This window comes from Anabrus simplex, chromosome 2, assembly GCF_040414725.1.
Source record: "Anabrus simplex isolate iqAnaSimp1 chromosome 2, ASM4041472v1, whole genome shotgun sequence".
Taxonomy (NCBI): Eukaryota; Metazoa; Arthropoda; class Insecta; order Orthoptera; family Tettigoniidae; genus Anabrus; species Anabrus simplex.
In genome coordinates, this window is record NC_090266.1 from 821,288,824 (window position 1) to 821,302,470 (window position 13,647).

At 39.0% G+C, this 13,647-nt stretch overlaps 1 protein-coding gene across 1 annotated transcript in view; it reads right to left on the minus strand.

Annotated features, from left to right (window-relative positions):
* cta (Guanine nucleotide-binding protein subunit alpha cta) overlaps positions 1-13,647 on the minus strand; it is an 80,591-nt gene that overhangs the window by 40,071 nt on the left and 26,873 nt on the right. The window contains exon 2 of the mRNA XM_067139461.2: positions 13,107-13,157. Within this exon, the coding sequence (XP_066995562.1) occupies positions 13,107-13,157 (51 nt within the window). The remainder of the gene's footprint in view (positions 1-13,106; positions 13,158-13,647) is intronic.

A 13,647-nucleotide genomic window follows, 5' to 3' on the forward strand; every position in this document is an offset into this window, starting at 1 on the left:
AGAAAAGTTTCTTCGTAAGTGCACTGACATCATTACTCCCGAGGAATACCAAGAGATCTATCAGTCTATGGGGACTGTAAAACATCTAGTAAAAGAATGGGTTATAAGGGACTACAAGATCCTCGCCAAGCATTTTAAGAAATTGAACGGGATTAAAGAAATTAAGGGGGTGATTCTGAAGAAAAGCGAGAAAAGTGGTCAGTACCACGTTGCAGTAAAGATGAATCCAACATACAGGTTTGATGACCCCTCAAAGCGATTCGTAACCCTTCTGAAACGAGGCACAAGACTTGGCCAGGTACATGAACCTCCCGTAAGAGATAAACCGAGAGCATTACCCGACACTAAAAAACTGGATGTCGAGAACCTGCTGAAAGCCAGATTTGGAGACAACTGGAAGGAGTTTGACAGTTCTCAATTTTATGTTTCAGCACTAAACATCGGTTCAACGTCAGATATTGGTACGCCGACTCATGACGACTGTGACTATTTGCATGAGGAAGAAGGATTACTTGCAAGACTGTAAACATCCATATAGCATTAACAATGTGTTAATAATAATTTAATGTAAATGATGCGCTGTAGCTAACAATAAAGTCAATTAATCTTTGGATCAAATGAACGTTTCAAATTGTATTATGTGAATAAAAGGTTGTATCAAAATGTATTTTGTTCACTGAATTGGCTCAAAACGTATTAAGTGAAATTTTATAATTAGAATGACACATTCATGTATTGGGAAATGATTTGAATCATGATTGATTTGGGAACATAACCTCAATACCTAGATTTTGTCGTTTAGAATTTTGACATGTCTTATTTGGTTGGGGAGTAAAATGTTTTTATAACTTCCTGTAAAATTATAATCCGTGCACTTAATACGATTTGAAACAATGGTCCTCATGTGCAACAGAAGACCTCATTGAAAAAGATACAATATGCATGAAAGAAAAGCACTTCAGTTCGAACTGTTCTGTATGAACATTACACAAGTGCATTTGAGAACTTGTTTTTTAAATTTGTTATCATAATTATCAGAGGTAACTTGAAACAGTATAACCTCTCCATCTAACTCACTGTCATGAAATACATCCAAACCCTAATGTAGAAAATTACATACAAATAAATGAAGAAGTAAATTCTGCACTGACTTCAATGTTCATTGTCGGATCATTACAGCTCGACTGCCAGTGAGGCATGGATATTTTTCTCAAGGTGCCCTTTCCAGCTTGGAATGAGAGGGCTAATTACAGCACATGTGTACCTCATTTGTGTGTCTAAAAAAAAAAAAAAGTATACCCTCCAAGTTCACTAAAGTGTTAACAAAATACAGCAATGGACAGAGAGTATCTTTGAATTTTACATATATTAACAGACTGCTAGGCAAACAATTAGAAGAGACAGTGAAATTCCCTGATGTTAAGGCACCATCAAGGCAAACGGTCCATATTCAAGCGGAAAGACAGCAAGAGTGAAATATCTATAAGCGAAGCATGACCTAATTATGTCCCAACAGAACAAAAATTATAATAATTTTTTGCATATCAAGAATTGTCCACTAAATAACATCTCACTAACATTGTGTTATTATCTGCTAGCATTCAATGGCACATGAGGCCTTGTATAATTTCTCCAACTGGGTGCAATACAGATCCAAACTGATCTTGGCACATTCTCAGCATGAGTGCATGGCACTAAGTGGGTTAAAGCTATTTCAAAGGAGGTGAAGGAATTTAAAAATATTTGGCTGTCCTATTATGACTGAATGGGTTTTGTGAAGGTTAATTGACAGACGTTCGCTCTGGCACCACAAAGAATGTGCCAGCCTAAAGCAGGGCGAGTTCGATATAATGAGCAAGGCTAATTGTAACCTCGCATGGTTATGCAAGGAATGCAAGAAAGTGATATATATGCCTTGCCAACAAGAAGATTTAATCAAACAGTTATTAGAAGAGATGGAACTAATGATAAATAACACCAAAACTGGAAGAGCTGACAGATACCGTAGCAAATACACTTGATGTTTTAATAGAAGACAAGATAAATAAAGCATTGTCTCAAAAGGAAACGTGACCATCAAGAATAATGGACTCCATCAACAGACACAATAGAATCCACTCCCTGGACAGCTTCAACAACAGAATAATTACAACGAAATACAGACGACTGCTGTAGCTTTCACGTCAGGTGAACACGAAGCAAGAGGAAGAACAGTGGAACAGCCATGGAGAAATGTGGTCGGTAGTGTAAGATCAGTTGATAAAGAACGCCTCATCGGAACAAAAGAAAATGAAGGTGACTTGAGAACCGCAGACAAAACCGCTTGGTTATACCTGGGAAAAGAAGAAAGCAACATAACAGATCAGGTGAAAAATATACCTTGCTAAACAAAACATAACAGGCAGAATAGTCTGCAAAGAGCTTCAGACTCGTGGAGACAAAAAGGCCTTTAAAGTCAGCCTCCCACTTGAATTCTTGGAGGCGACATCAAAACCAGATTTTTGGCCGAAGGGAATACTGGTGAGGCGATTTTGTTTTTGATTTTGAGACCAATACACAAGAAACGAAGATGGCTCCTTCGAATAGGACAAAAGGAGAACTCCACAGGAGACGCTGACACACTAACAAATTTAGGGCTACTTAATTGGAATGTGGGAGGGTTGAAGACAATAACATCTTTTGTGCCAAACAATTTTTGGACGTGTTTCGATATAATGATAGCCACAGAAACTTTCTTGTGTAATCACATGAGCTTCCAACACATGTATTGTAGAAATGCCTTAGCTGCTGCTACTACTAGGGACAGAGGAAGACCCGAGGGGGGAGTCTCATGCCTGTTTAAAGATAGCGTACGTAACGTTAAAGATACCCACATAGAAGACAACATGGTCATAGTACAGTTTGACAAAATAAGTGTAGTAGGACTGTATATAAGCTCTCTATGCAGAGTAGATGATGCGGCTGAGCATATAATGAAAGCCATTGATATAGTGAAAAATAAAGATTCTATAGTTCTGGGAGGTGACCTCAATAGCAGACTTGATAAACTGGATCAAAAGACAGCAATTATACTAGAACTATTAAGCAATGAAGGATACAAACTAACCAACAACTCTATGGAAAATACTTACATAGCCCCGAACAGTAAAAGTACCATCGACCTAGTCTTTGTGAAAGGCGCCAATGTACGAATTATAGAGCAACAGGTTATGTACAGCGATCCAGTAGCTACCCTACGAAAACACATTCCGTTAGCACTCAACTCCAAATTGTGAGCCAAAAATTTAAAAGCACAGGGAAGACCAAGCTTATTGTCTCGAAAACATCAGATAAGTGCATCCTTGAAAGAGGAAAAGAAAACCTTAAAGTCATACCATCATTATTAGAGAATGAACTGGTTGAGTCAGCTTTACATATTATAACGAACTTCAGTAAATCAGCTCAAATTCGAAAGCCTCCCAGAACGGCTAAACCCTGGTTCGACAGGGAGTGTTATACACTTCACAGAGAAACTTTGGACCTACTAAATAAAACCTGCTACACACACAAGATTGATATACTCAAAGCATATGCCGCAAAAAGAAAAGAGTACAAATCATTAATTAAGGAAAAGAAAGACATTTACACTGAACTAGAAGCAAAACTACAAGAAGATGCTCTGAAAGATACTTTCTTAGGCTTAAAAAATAGAACAACAATCCACACCGCAGAACTTGCAATAACCGACTGGGAAATCCATTTCTCTGATATTTTAAATAAGGATAAGTTAGAAACGGCCTTGGTTCTTCAGAAAATAAACAATCCAGACTCCTCATGCCTTGAAAGAAGTGAAATTGAACATGCGATACTAAATATGAAGAATAAGAAAGCGGCAGGCCCTGGCAGTGTGTTCAACGAAAATTTCAAAAACACTTCAGAAATGTTGTCGCCTATATGGACTTCATTATATAATGCCTGTTTCACAAAAGGAATCATTCCACAGAGTTGGAGAGAATCAATTATCAAATTTTATATAAAGGAAAAGGGGATCGAGAAGATCCAAATTTGTACAGAGGCACTGCTCTAGAACAGGCCTTTCCAACTCGAGCACTTAGTGATGGGGCGCACTAGCGCTGCACTCAGCAGCACCGTTCCCCTCCTTCCCCACCTAGTCCACGCAGTACATTGTTTTACATCAAAAACAATTAAGTGCAAGTAACTTTTGCAACTATAAATCTGTTATGGATACTGTGTTAAAATGTGTAAATTTCTGCAGAAAGCACGGTTTGAACCATCAGCAGTTCAAAGAAGTTTTAAAAGATCTCAAGGCAGAATGTAGTGACATTCCCTTTTATTGTATTGTGCGCTGGTTAAGTTGCGGGAAAGTGCTAGCAACCTTCTTCGCAATAATTGCAGAAATTGCTTTGTTCATGGAGATGAAAGGTTCTCCACAACCAACTTTGCGGAATAAACAATGGGTAGCTGACCTCGCTTCCTTGGGTGACATAACGACTTATATGAATGCTTTAAATATTTCATTGCAAGGGAGAAACCCATTGATTAGCACCACGTGTGATAGAATTAAGGCTTTCAAAATGCGGAGTTTGCTACTGAAAAGACAGCTTGAAGCTGGAAAGTTTGACAATTTTTACTTCATTAAAATCATTGCATTTGTCTACTTACGAAAATATTGGAGACTATCAGACGTCGTTACACACTTTGCATGATGAATTCAACGCCCGATACAAAGAAATGAATGACATGGCACCTCAACATGAAATATGTATGACCCCATTTCCAGCGCGTCCTGAAAAACCACCATCTTATTTCCAAACAGAGCTGATGAAACTACATTGCAACGCAATCCTAAAGGACAGGTACTACCACTACAATGGTGATTTAATTTCCTTTTACAAAGGTGTTCATCCACAAGAATTTCCAAGAATTCATGCACTTGCTTTAAAATTTACGTCAATGTTCGGTACAACTTATGCATGCGAACAGATGTTTTCAATTCTGAATTTAAATAAATGGAAAACTAGGACTTCTCTGTCTGATGTTGCCTTAGAGGCTGTACTTAGAATTTCTACTGCCAAACCGATTGTACCCAATGTTGGTAAATTAGATGCCACAAAACGATGTCAACAATAGATGCAAACTCTAAATGTACATTAAGGCAAACGCAATGTATGTACAGAATAAATTGTTTGCATTCACAGAATTGTCATAAATAATATTGTCTTTGTGAGCTGCGCACTGAATTGACGACCTGTGGTTCTGCCTCTGCCACTTACCCTCCTTCCCCCACCACGTCGTCGGTGCTACAGCACAGCACCGGGGCTGCTGCTGGGGCCGGCCAGGGCCGTGGGAGCCACCTCAGTTGGAATCGTTTGCTCTAGAAAATATTCAAAAAGTATTCTCGAAAATCCTTGCTGAAAAACTAACCATCCTAATGTGGAACCATATACCGGAGCAGCAGTCTGTTTTATGAAAGGACGAGGAACAATTCACACCGTTAAAAACCTGTTGGACAACATACAAGACGCGTTAAGATTACCCAAACCGGGCGAGTTGGCCGTGCGTGTAGAGGCGCGCGGCTGTGAGCTTGCATCCGGGAGATAGTAGGTTCGAATCCCACTATCGGCAGCCCTGAAAATGGTTTTCCGTGGTTTCCCATTTTCACACCAGGCAAATGCTGGGGATGTACCTTAATTAAGGCCACGGCCGCTTCCATCCAACTCCTTGTCCTTTCCTATCCCATCGTCGCCATAAGACCTATCTGTGTCGGTGCGACGTAAAGCCCCTAGCAAAAAAAAAAAAAAAGATTACCCAAAGGAAAGTTCTTTGTCATATTTGTTGATTTCACGATAGCTCTCAACTTCTTGAACAGGTCCATACTGATTACAAAACTAGGGAACATGACTGGTCATGATAATCCATTGAAGGTAATAATAAAAAAACTTCTGGCACAAAACGAGGTAAAAATACATGATGGCAAAACAACTTCAGATCCTGTTAAACAGGGCAATGGAGTATTACTGGGTGACCCTATCAGTCCGTTCCATTCAATATCGCCACAGCAGATATTACAAAAATAATTCAAAACTCAACCAAATTGTACCAACATGCTGATGACCTAGTAATAGGTTCTAACAACAAAGATGATCTTCAAGCAACTATGGACAACCTTGAAAAATATGCTGAAGTCAACAAATTTAAAATTAATCTGGACAAAACAGTGCAAGTGGTTTTCAGAAAGGGAGGAAGATTACCAGCGGGTAACATAGAAGAGAGGTTGAAGACAGCGAGCTCCTTTAAATACCTCGGCATCACACTTCAGCCAACGTCAACGTCATTAAAGACCCATACATAGACATTAGGAGTATTTATGACACACAGGACCCTACAAAACAGTTTTTTTTTTTTTGTAACTTGCTTTACGTCGCACCGACACAGATAGGTCTTTTGGCGACGATCGGATAGGAAAGGCCTAGGAGTGGGAAGGAATCGGCCGTGGCCTTAATTAAGGAACAGCCCAAGAATTTGCCTGGTGTGAAAATGGGAAACCACGGAAAACCATCTTCAGGGCTGCCGACAGTTGGGCTCGAACCCACTATCTCCCGGATGCAAGCTCACAGCTGCAAGCTTTTAACCACACGACCAACTCGCCTGGTAACCTACTTTTTTTTAATACATTGTATTGAATAGGTGGTTTTTAATAAATATACATGATACTAGACTTAACGTAAAATTCAATACGGAAAAACAATGTGAATTATTACATGTAACATACCAGTTAGTCGAGCAACTCCTCTCCTTTCTCCCAAGTCTTCCCAGTCCAAACTTATGCAACATTTTTGTGACACTATTCTTTAGTCTGAAATTGCCCAGAACAAATCTAGCTGCTTTTCTTTGGATTTTTTCCAGTTCTTGAATCAAGAAACCCTGGTGAGGTTCCCACACACTGGAACCATACTCTAGTTTGATTCTTACCAGAGACTTACATGCCCTCTCTTTACATCCTTACTACAAACCACCTAAATACCCTCATAATCATGTGCAGAGATCTGTATCTTTTATTTACAATTCCATTTATGTGATTACGCCAATGAAGATCTTTCCTTATATTAACACCTAGGTACTTACAATGATCCCCAAAAGTAACTTCCACCCCATCAACGCAGTAATTAGAACTGAGAGGACTTTTCCTATTTGTGAAACACACAACCTGACTTTTAAACCCATTTATCACCATACTATTGCCTACTGTCCATCTCACAAAATTATCAAGGTCACTTTGCAGTTTCTCACAATCTTGTTACTTATTACTTTATACAGAATAACATCATCCACAAAATGCCTTACCTCTTAATCCACTTCTTTATACTCAAGAAAACATAAAGGTCCAATAATACTGCTTTGAGGAATTTCCCTCGTATGTATTAAAGGGTCAGATAAAGTTTCGCCTACTCTAATTCCCTGATATTATTTTCTAGAAATATAGCAACCAATTCAGTCCCTCTTTTGTCTAGTCCAATTGCACTCATTTTCCCAGTTGTCTCCCATGATCCACTCTATCAAATGCCTTAGATAGGTCAATCGCGATACAGTCCATCTGATCTTGCTGGAATCCTACAAGTTGAGCTTCAGTGGAATAACTATTCCTAAACCCGAACTGCCTTCTATCGATCCAGTTATTAATTTTGCAAATAAGTCTGATATAATCAGACAGGATGCTTTCCAAAACTATATATGAAATGCATGTCAAACTGACTGGCCTGTAATTTTCAACTTTATGTCTATCACCCTTCCCTTTATATACAGGGGCTACTACAGCAACTCTCCATTCATTTGGTATAGCTCCTTCACGCAAACAATAATCAAGTAAGTACTTCAGATATGGTACTATATCTTTAGTATACTCCAGAAATCTTATCAATTCCAGCTGCTTTTCTAGTTTTCAAATTTTGTATCTTACTGTAAATGTCATTGTTATAATAGGTAAATTTTAATACTTCTTTATTATTAGTCACCTCCTCTATCTGGACATTATCCTTGTAACCAACAATCTTTACATAATGCTCACTGAATACTTCTGCCTTTTGAAGATCCTCACATACAAACTCCCCTTGTTTGTTAATGATTCCTGGAACCTCCTTCTCGGAACCTGTTTCTGCCTTAAGTACCTATATATACTCTTCCATTTTTCACTAAAATTTGTATTACAAAATCTACAAATGAAAAAGGGAGGACTTCATCACAACAATAATTGAATTATGGTTCCAACAATTAAAATTATTTTTATCATCTATGAGAAATATTACTCGTCCGAAAGGTTTTAATCTACCTAGTCTGGTTGTAGTTACTGTCGCTCACAACCAGCAAAGTTCAGACACATTTTCTGCAACACTTAAGTTCCACCAATTTTTCTGTGACACCTTCTGGTGGCATATAAGAGAACCTCTTCTGTAAACAGCCTGCATCAACCTTCAAAGTGATTCCTTTGCATCCAATTCCGTAATCACGGAATGGGGTAATTATGAAAATCGTGTGTGGTAACAGCAGAGTGCAAGGTAGGAAGAAAGCCTTCTGACACCTTTGATATCTTTAAGCAGCTTAGCAACAACAGAATGTTCCATCTATCAAACGATCAAATGTTTTGGTGAGATTGGCATATATCTGACCATCTTTGGTCAGGCTGTCTGAGATCTGTTAGGCCACCAAAGCTCATAAATGCTGCAAAACAAAGAATCTGCTGAAATCCTGTGCAAAAACAAAAGGTAAGGGCATGAGAGACAGACATTTTGTGACAAACAATGTCTATTTTACTAAAAAGTGACCTTGGTCTGAAAGCATTTTGTCACTGCTCTGTGTACTTCCTGAGCCTCTATGCCTCAGGCGGTAGCAAGCTGGCCTCTCGCCACTGGGTTCCGTGGTTCAAATTCCGGTCACTCCACGTTATATTTGTGCTGGACAAAGAGGAGGTGGGACAGGTTTTTCTCTGGGTACTCTGGTTTTCCCTGTCATCTTTCATTCAAGCGACATTCTCTAACATAATTTCATTTTTCAGTCATTAATCACTGCCCCAGATGTGCGACAGGCTTCGGCAGCCAGCACAGTTTTTACCCTCACCGCTACATGTGGTCTTCATTCATTCCATTCCTGACCTGGTCAAATGACTGGAACAGGCTGAGCATTTTCATTTTCTGGGTACTTCCTAACACAATTGAAGAAGCAGTGGCTAATCAAAAGCCAGACCCTATTTAAGCAGTAAGCATGAAATGGTCATTGAAAAAATTCTGTTTACCGATAAAGTTTTTGCAACTGAAGAGTACTTTAACCATCAAGCTGATTGTGTATGCCCCAGATGCAGTCACAAAAAAAGAAAGTGGTTCTAAAAATCCAGGGAGCTCATCATCTGACATTAGTGATGGTTTGATGAACAGTTTCTTATGACACTGTTTTGGACATTTCCTTTTGCAAGAAAGGTTTCAAGACATCTCCTAGAATGTACTAAAATACAGTGCCATGCTCTGTTGTAAGGACCTTAAACCAGACTTTTTTCATGGAGATGAATTGGAGTTTTCAACAGCATTCTGGTCCAGCATACCAGGCCAAGACCACTCAAGAACCGTAGCAAGCAAATTTTTTGACTTAATTTCCATAGCTGATTGGACATCCGGCAATCCTTCGGATTACCGGGCGAGTTGGCCATGCGCGTAGAGGCGCGCAGCTGTGAGCTTGCATCCGGCAGATAGTAGGTTCGAATCCCACTATCGGCAGCCCTGAAGATGGTTTTCCATGGTTTCCCATTTTCACACCAGGCAAATGCTGGGGCTGTACCTTAAGGCCACGGCCGCTTCCTTCCAACTCCTAGGCCTTTCCTATCCCATCGTCGCCATAAGACCTATCTGTGTCGGTGCGACAAAGCCCCTAGCAAAAAAAAAAAAAATCCTTCGGATTACAAATTGTGGTCAGTTCTATAGAGCGTTCCAACCTTAAATTGCAGTACAGCAGTAATGGGATAATTCCGTCTCTTCCCTTCTCCCGTGTTTTGCAGGTAGCGCTGTCCTACTCTAATGCAGCGGGTTTGCCAAATATCCGTAAATCATAATGTTATCATTTAAAATGGGTGAATATCGAGTTGTGTACAGAATTTCAAGGCGCATTTGATACCGTTAAAAAAAAAAAATTGTAAAATAATTTAGTGTGAAAATGGCAATATAATGGAAAGTTTCGCCAAATGCAAAATCTTCATTGCATAGAACTTATCATGTCATAACTCCTATTTTATATTCATAATTTTCCTATTTTTTTCACTGCTGGTAAAGAAACATTTCAGCTCGATGTATATAAGTTTATTTTTAAATTTAAAAAATAACAAAATGCAGTATATGCGTTTATTTTCAGTCATGTTCCGGGAATTTTATGTGCAGGCACGAAAAAGTCAGTCACTGGCCAGCGCCTTTCCTATTGAATTTACATGGGGGATCAAAGCGAGGCAAATGGTCTTCAGATATGGAAGTTATTTTTAAAACAATCCCGAAGTTCTTATCTTGCTTAGTTCTTAATTTGTGATAGGAAGAATATCTCCTTGAATTGTGGTTTCACGCGTGACTCGGCTGGCTGTCAGAAGTACCGGTAATGATCTCCCAAACATGCGCTTTTAACATATCCAGACAGGCGCATGCAGTGCAGTGCTCATTTAGTCAGTAGTATGTATAATAGTGATTAAATACATATCAGTGACATAGGTACAATTCTTGAGGGAAAGTGTATTTCGTTTGTGTGGTTCGTGCTCTTGCGTGGGGATCTAATTTCCAAGAAAAATTGCAGAAGGATCATGGCGTGGTTAAGGCAAAGCAAACGGTCTTCGGATATGGAAGTTATTTTTAAATCATACCTCAAGTCCTTATCTCGTTATCCCTTAATTTATGACAGGGAGAACGTCTCGTTTGTTTACGTTTCACGTGTGACTCGGCTGGCTGAGCTTTTAAATATACTGACAGCCGTGTGCAGTGGTGTTCATTTTATCAGTATTATAAGATTGATTAAATAAATATCAGTAATAAATATATATATATATATATATTATTTAATGGTGTGTGGCCTCCGAAGAGGCCGAGTGCAGGTCTTTCGAGTTGACGCCACATAGGCGACCTGCGAGTCTATAAGAATGTGGCCCTACCTGTGATGAATTCTAATGCTGAAGACGGCACACACACCCAGCCCCCGAGCCATTGGAATTAACCAATGAAGGTTAAAATCCCCGACCCGGGCAGAAATCGAACCCGGGGCCCTCTGGACGAAAGGCCAGCACGTTAATCATTTAAGCCATGGGGCCGGACAAGATCAGTAATAAATGTATAGTTCTTGAGGACAAATGGATTGTGTTTGTTGTGTTTGTGTAGTCTGTGTAGTTCGAAGAAAAAGTGCAGAAGGATGTACAATGGATCGTCAAATTAAAAAGAAACGTTCCGTAGGTAAATTCAGGGGAAAAGAACGCAATATTATAATGAGTGTCCTGGATTATTTTTTAAAGACTATGACTATGAGCAGCGCAGTCAGTGAAACAGCTAAAGCTACAGGTTGTTCCATAAGAACAATCCATGCTATAAGGAAGGAACACACACACACACACACACACACACACACACACACACACACACACACACACACACATGGTCCTTTGCGAACTCCCGCAAAAAAAGCAAAAAAAGAGGACGGCAGAAAAATGCAAGGAAAATTAAATATTATGAAATTGTGCGAAGTGGAGTGCGTCGGGTGGTTCACTCTCTTTTATTTGCTAACATACCACCGACATTGAACGTGATTTTGAGTCGGGTAGATGGAGAAGATTCTTTGCCACGATTTTCAAAAACTACGTTGTATCGCTTCTTACATGATATAGGCTTCCGTTATTTAAGACAGGGTAATACAGCAGCTTTCGTTGAAACCAATGAAATTATTAATTGGAGTCACAGATATCTCAAGGAGATAAAATGTTTGAGGGCACAAAATAAAGCTATAATTTACACAGATGAATCGTGGGTAAATATTGGGCAGACAGTGACAAAAGAAAGGAAGGATACGACAGTGAAAAGTGCATGGCAGGTCGCCATTGAAGGGGTAAGTTCGGGACTTAGGCCACCGAAAAGCCGATGACCGTGATTTGCCTTAGTCCACGCTGGTAATGAACATGGTTTTGTTCCTAATGCTGAACTAACATTTTTATGCCATAAAAACATAAGACAATTGGGCAAATTACGTGAACGAAGTAAAGAAAAATGAAAGAGATTTGTGGAAAGCAGACGAATTACAGGACGATGTCGACGATGAAAAAATTTTAATATGACTTTCTTCATCGTCCGTATCATCCTCAAGTTCATCTCCCGAACCCGGTAATTACAAAATTACAAACGAAAAATGTGGAACTGTGACGCCCTGTTTGAGTCACACTCGAGCGTGATCTTCACGAGTCGATTTCGCAACAGCGCGCTCCATCTATGCTGTACTGCAATTTAAGGTTGGAACGCTCTATAGAAGAAGACACTCTTAAAAATGCCTTGAAGACTGCTGTAGCCAACTTTCCCATGAACATCACGTGTGACTGAATTGATGCATGGCAAGGAAAAGAAAAGCTCTGTGTTCAAGGTGAAGGTTGAAATTTTGAATAGTGTACATAAAATTCTTTTATAAATACATGTTCTTTCAAATCTAAATGTTGTACTTCTCTTCTGCAGTAAGTAATCTACATAGTTGTTATAATATGCAACAGTATTTATGGCCACACTAGGTACAATGCAGATGAAATAAACCACAGGCAGCCAGTTTCTTACAAATGAAATTACATATGGCTTTTAGTGCCGGGAGTGTCCGAGGACAGTTTCTTACAGTTATCTAGGGACAAAAATTCAAATTCTGTAACAACATTATGATTGTCCAAAATGTACATAAAAATTCAATTTAAAGGTGAAATGATGTAAGGAAACAAATGACAGAACCTACTGTTGACCAAAAATTACTATGTGGACTCAAACATTGTTCTTTTGATTTGAAATAATTCAATTCTTAAGTAAAAGATCAGAAACTATATAATTACTATAACCAAAGAAGAAACAACTTACCGGCCTTGCTATCCTCTCAAGATGATCAAGAAAATACTGGACGGAATCACTCTAAAAAAAAAAAAAAAAAATATATATATATATATTAAAATTAATTTATGTGTAAAATATATCCATACTTTTCTTGATGTTTCAATTAAATAAGATGAAACACAACATTACAAAACCACACTGCTATAAATGGCTAATACTTCTGAAATAATCAGACGTCAATGTCCATAAGAGGAAGTTACTAAACATCAGAAACCAATATATTATCTTGAAAAAAAAAAAAAAGTTTTGGATTTAAATGTTGGTAATGTCTGTTAGGAAATTTTTTTTTTTGCTAGGGGCTTTACGTCGCACCGACACAGATAGGTCTTATGGCGACGATGGGATAGGAAAGGCCTAGGAGTTGGAAGGAAGCGGCCGTGGCCTTAATTAAGGTACAGCCCCAGCATTTGCCTGGTGTGAAAATGCTGGGGCTGTACCTTAATTAAGGCCACGGCCGCTTCCTTCCAACTCCTAGGCCTTTCCTATCCCATCGTCGCCATAAGACCTA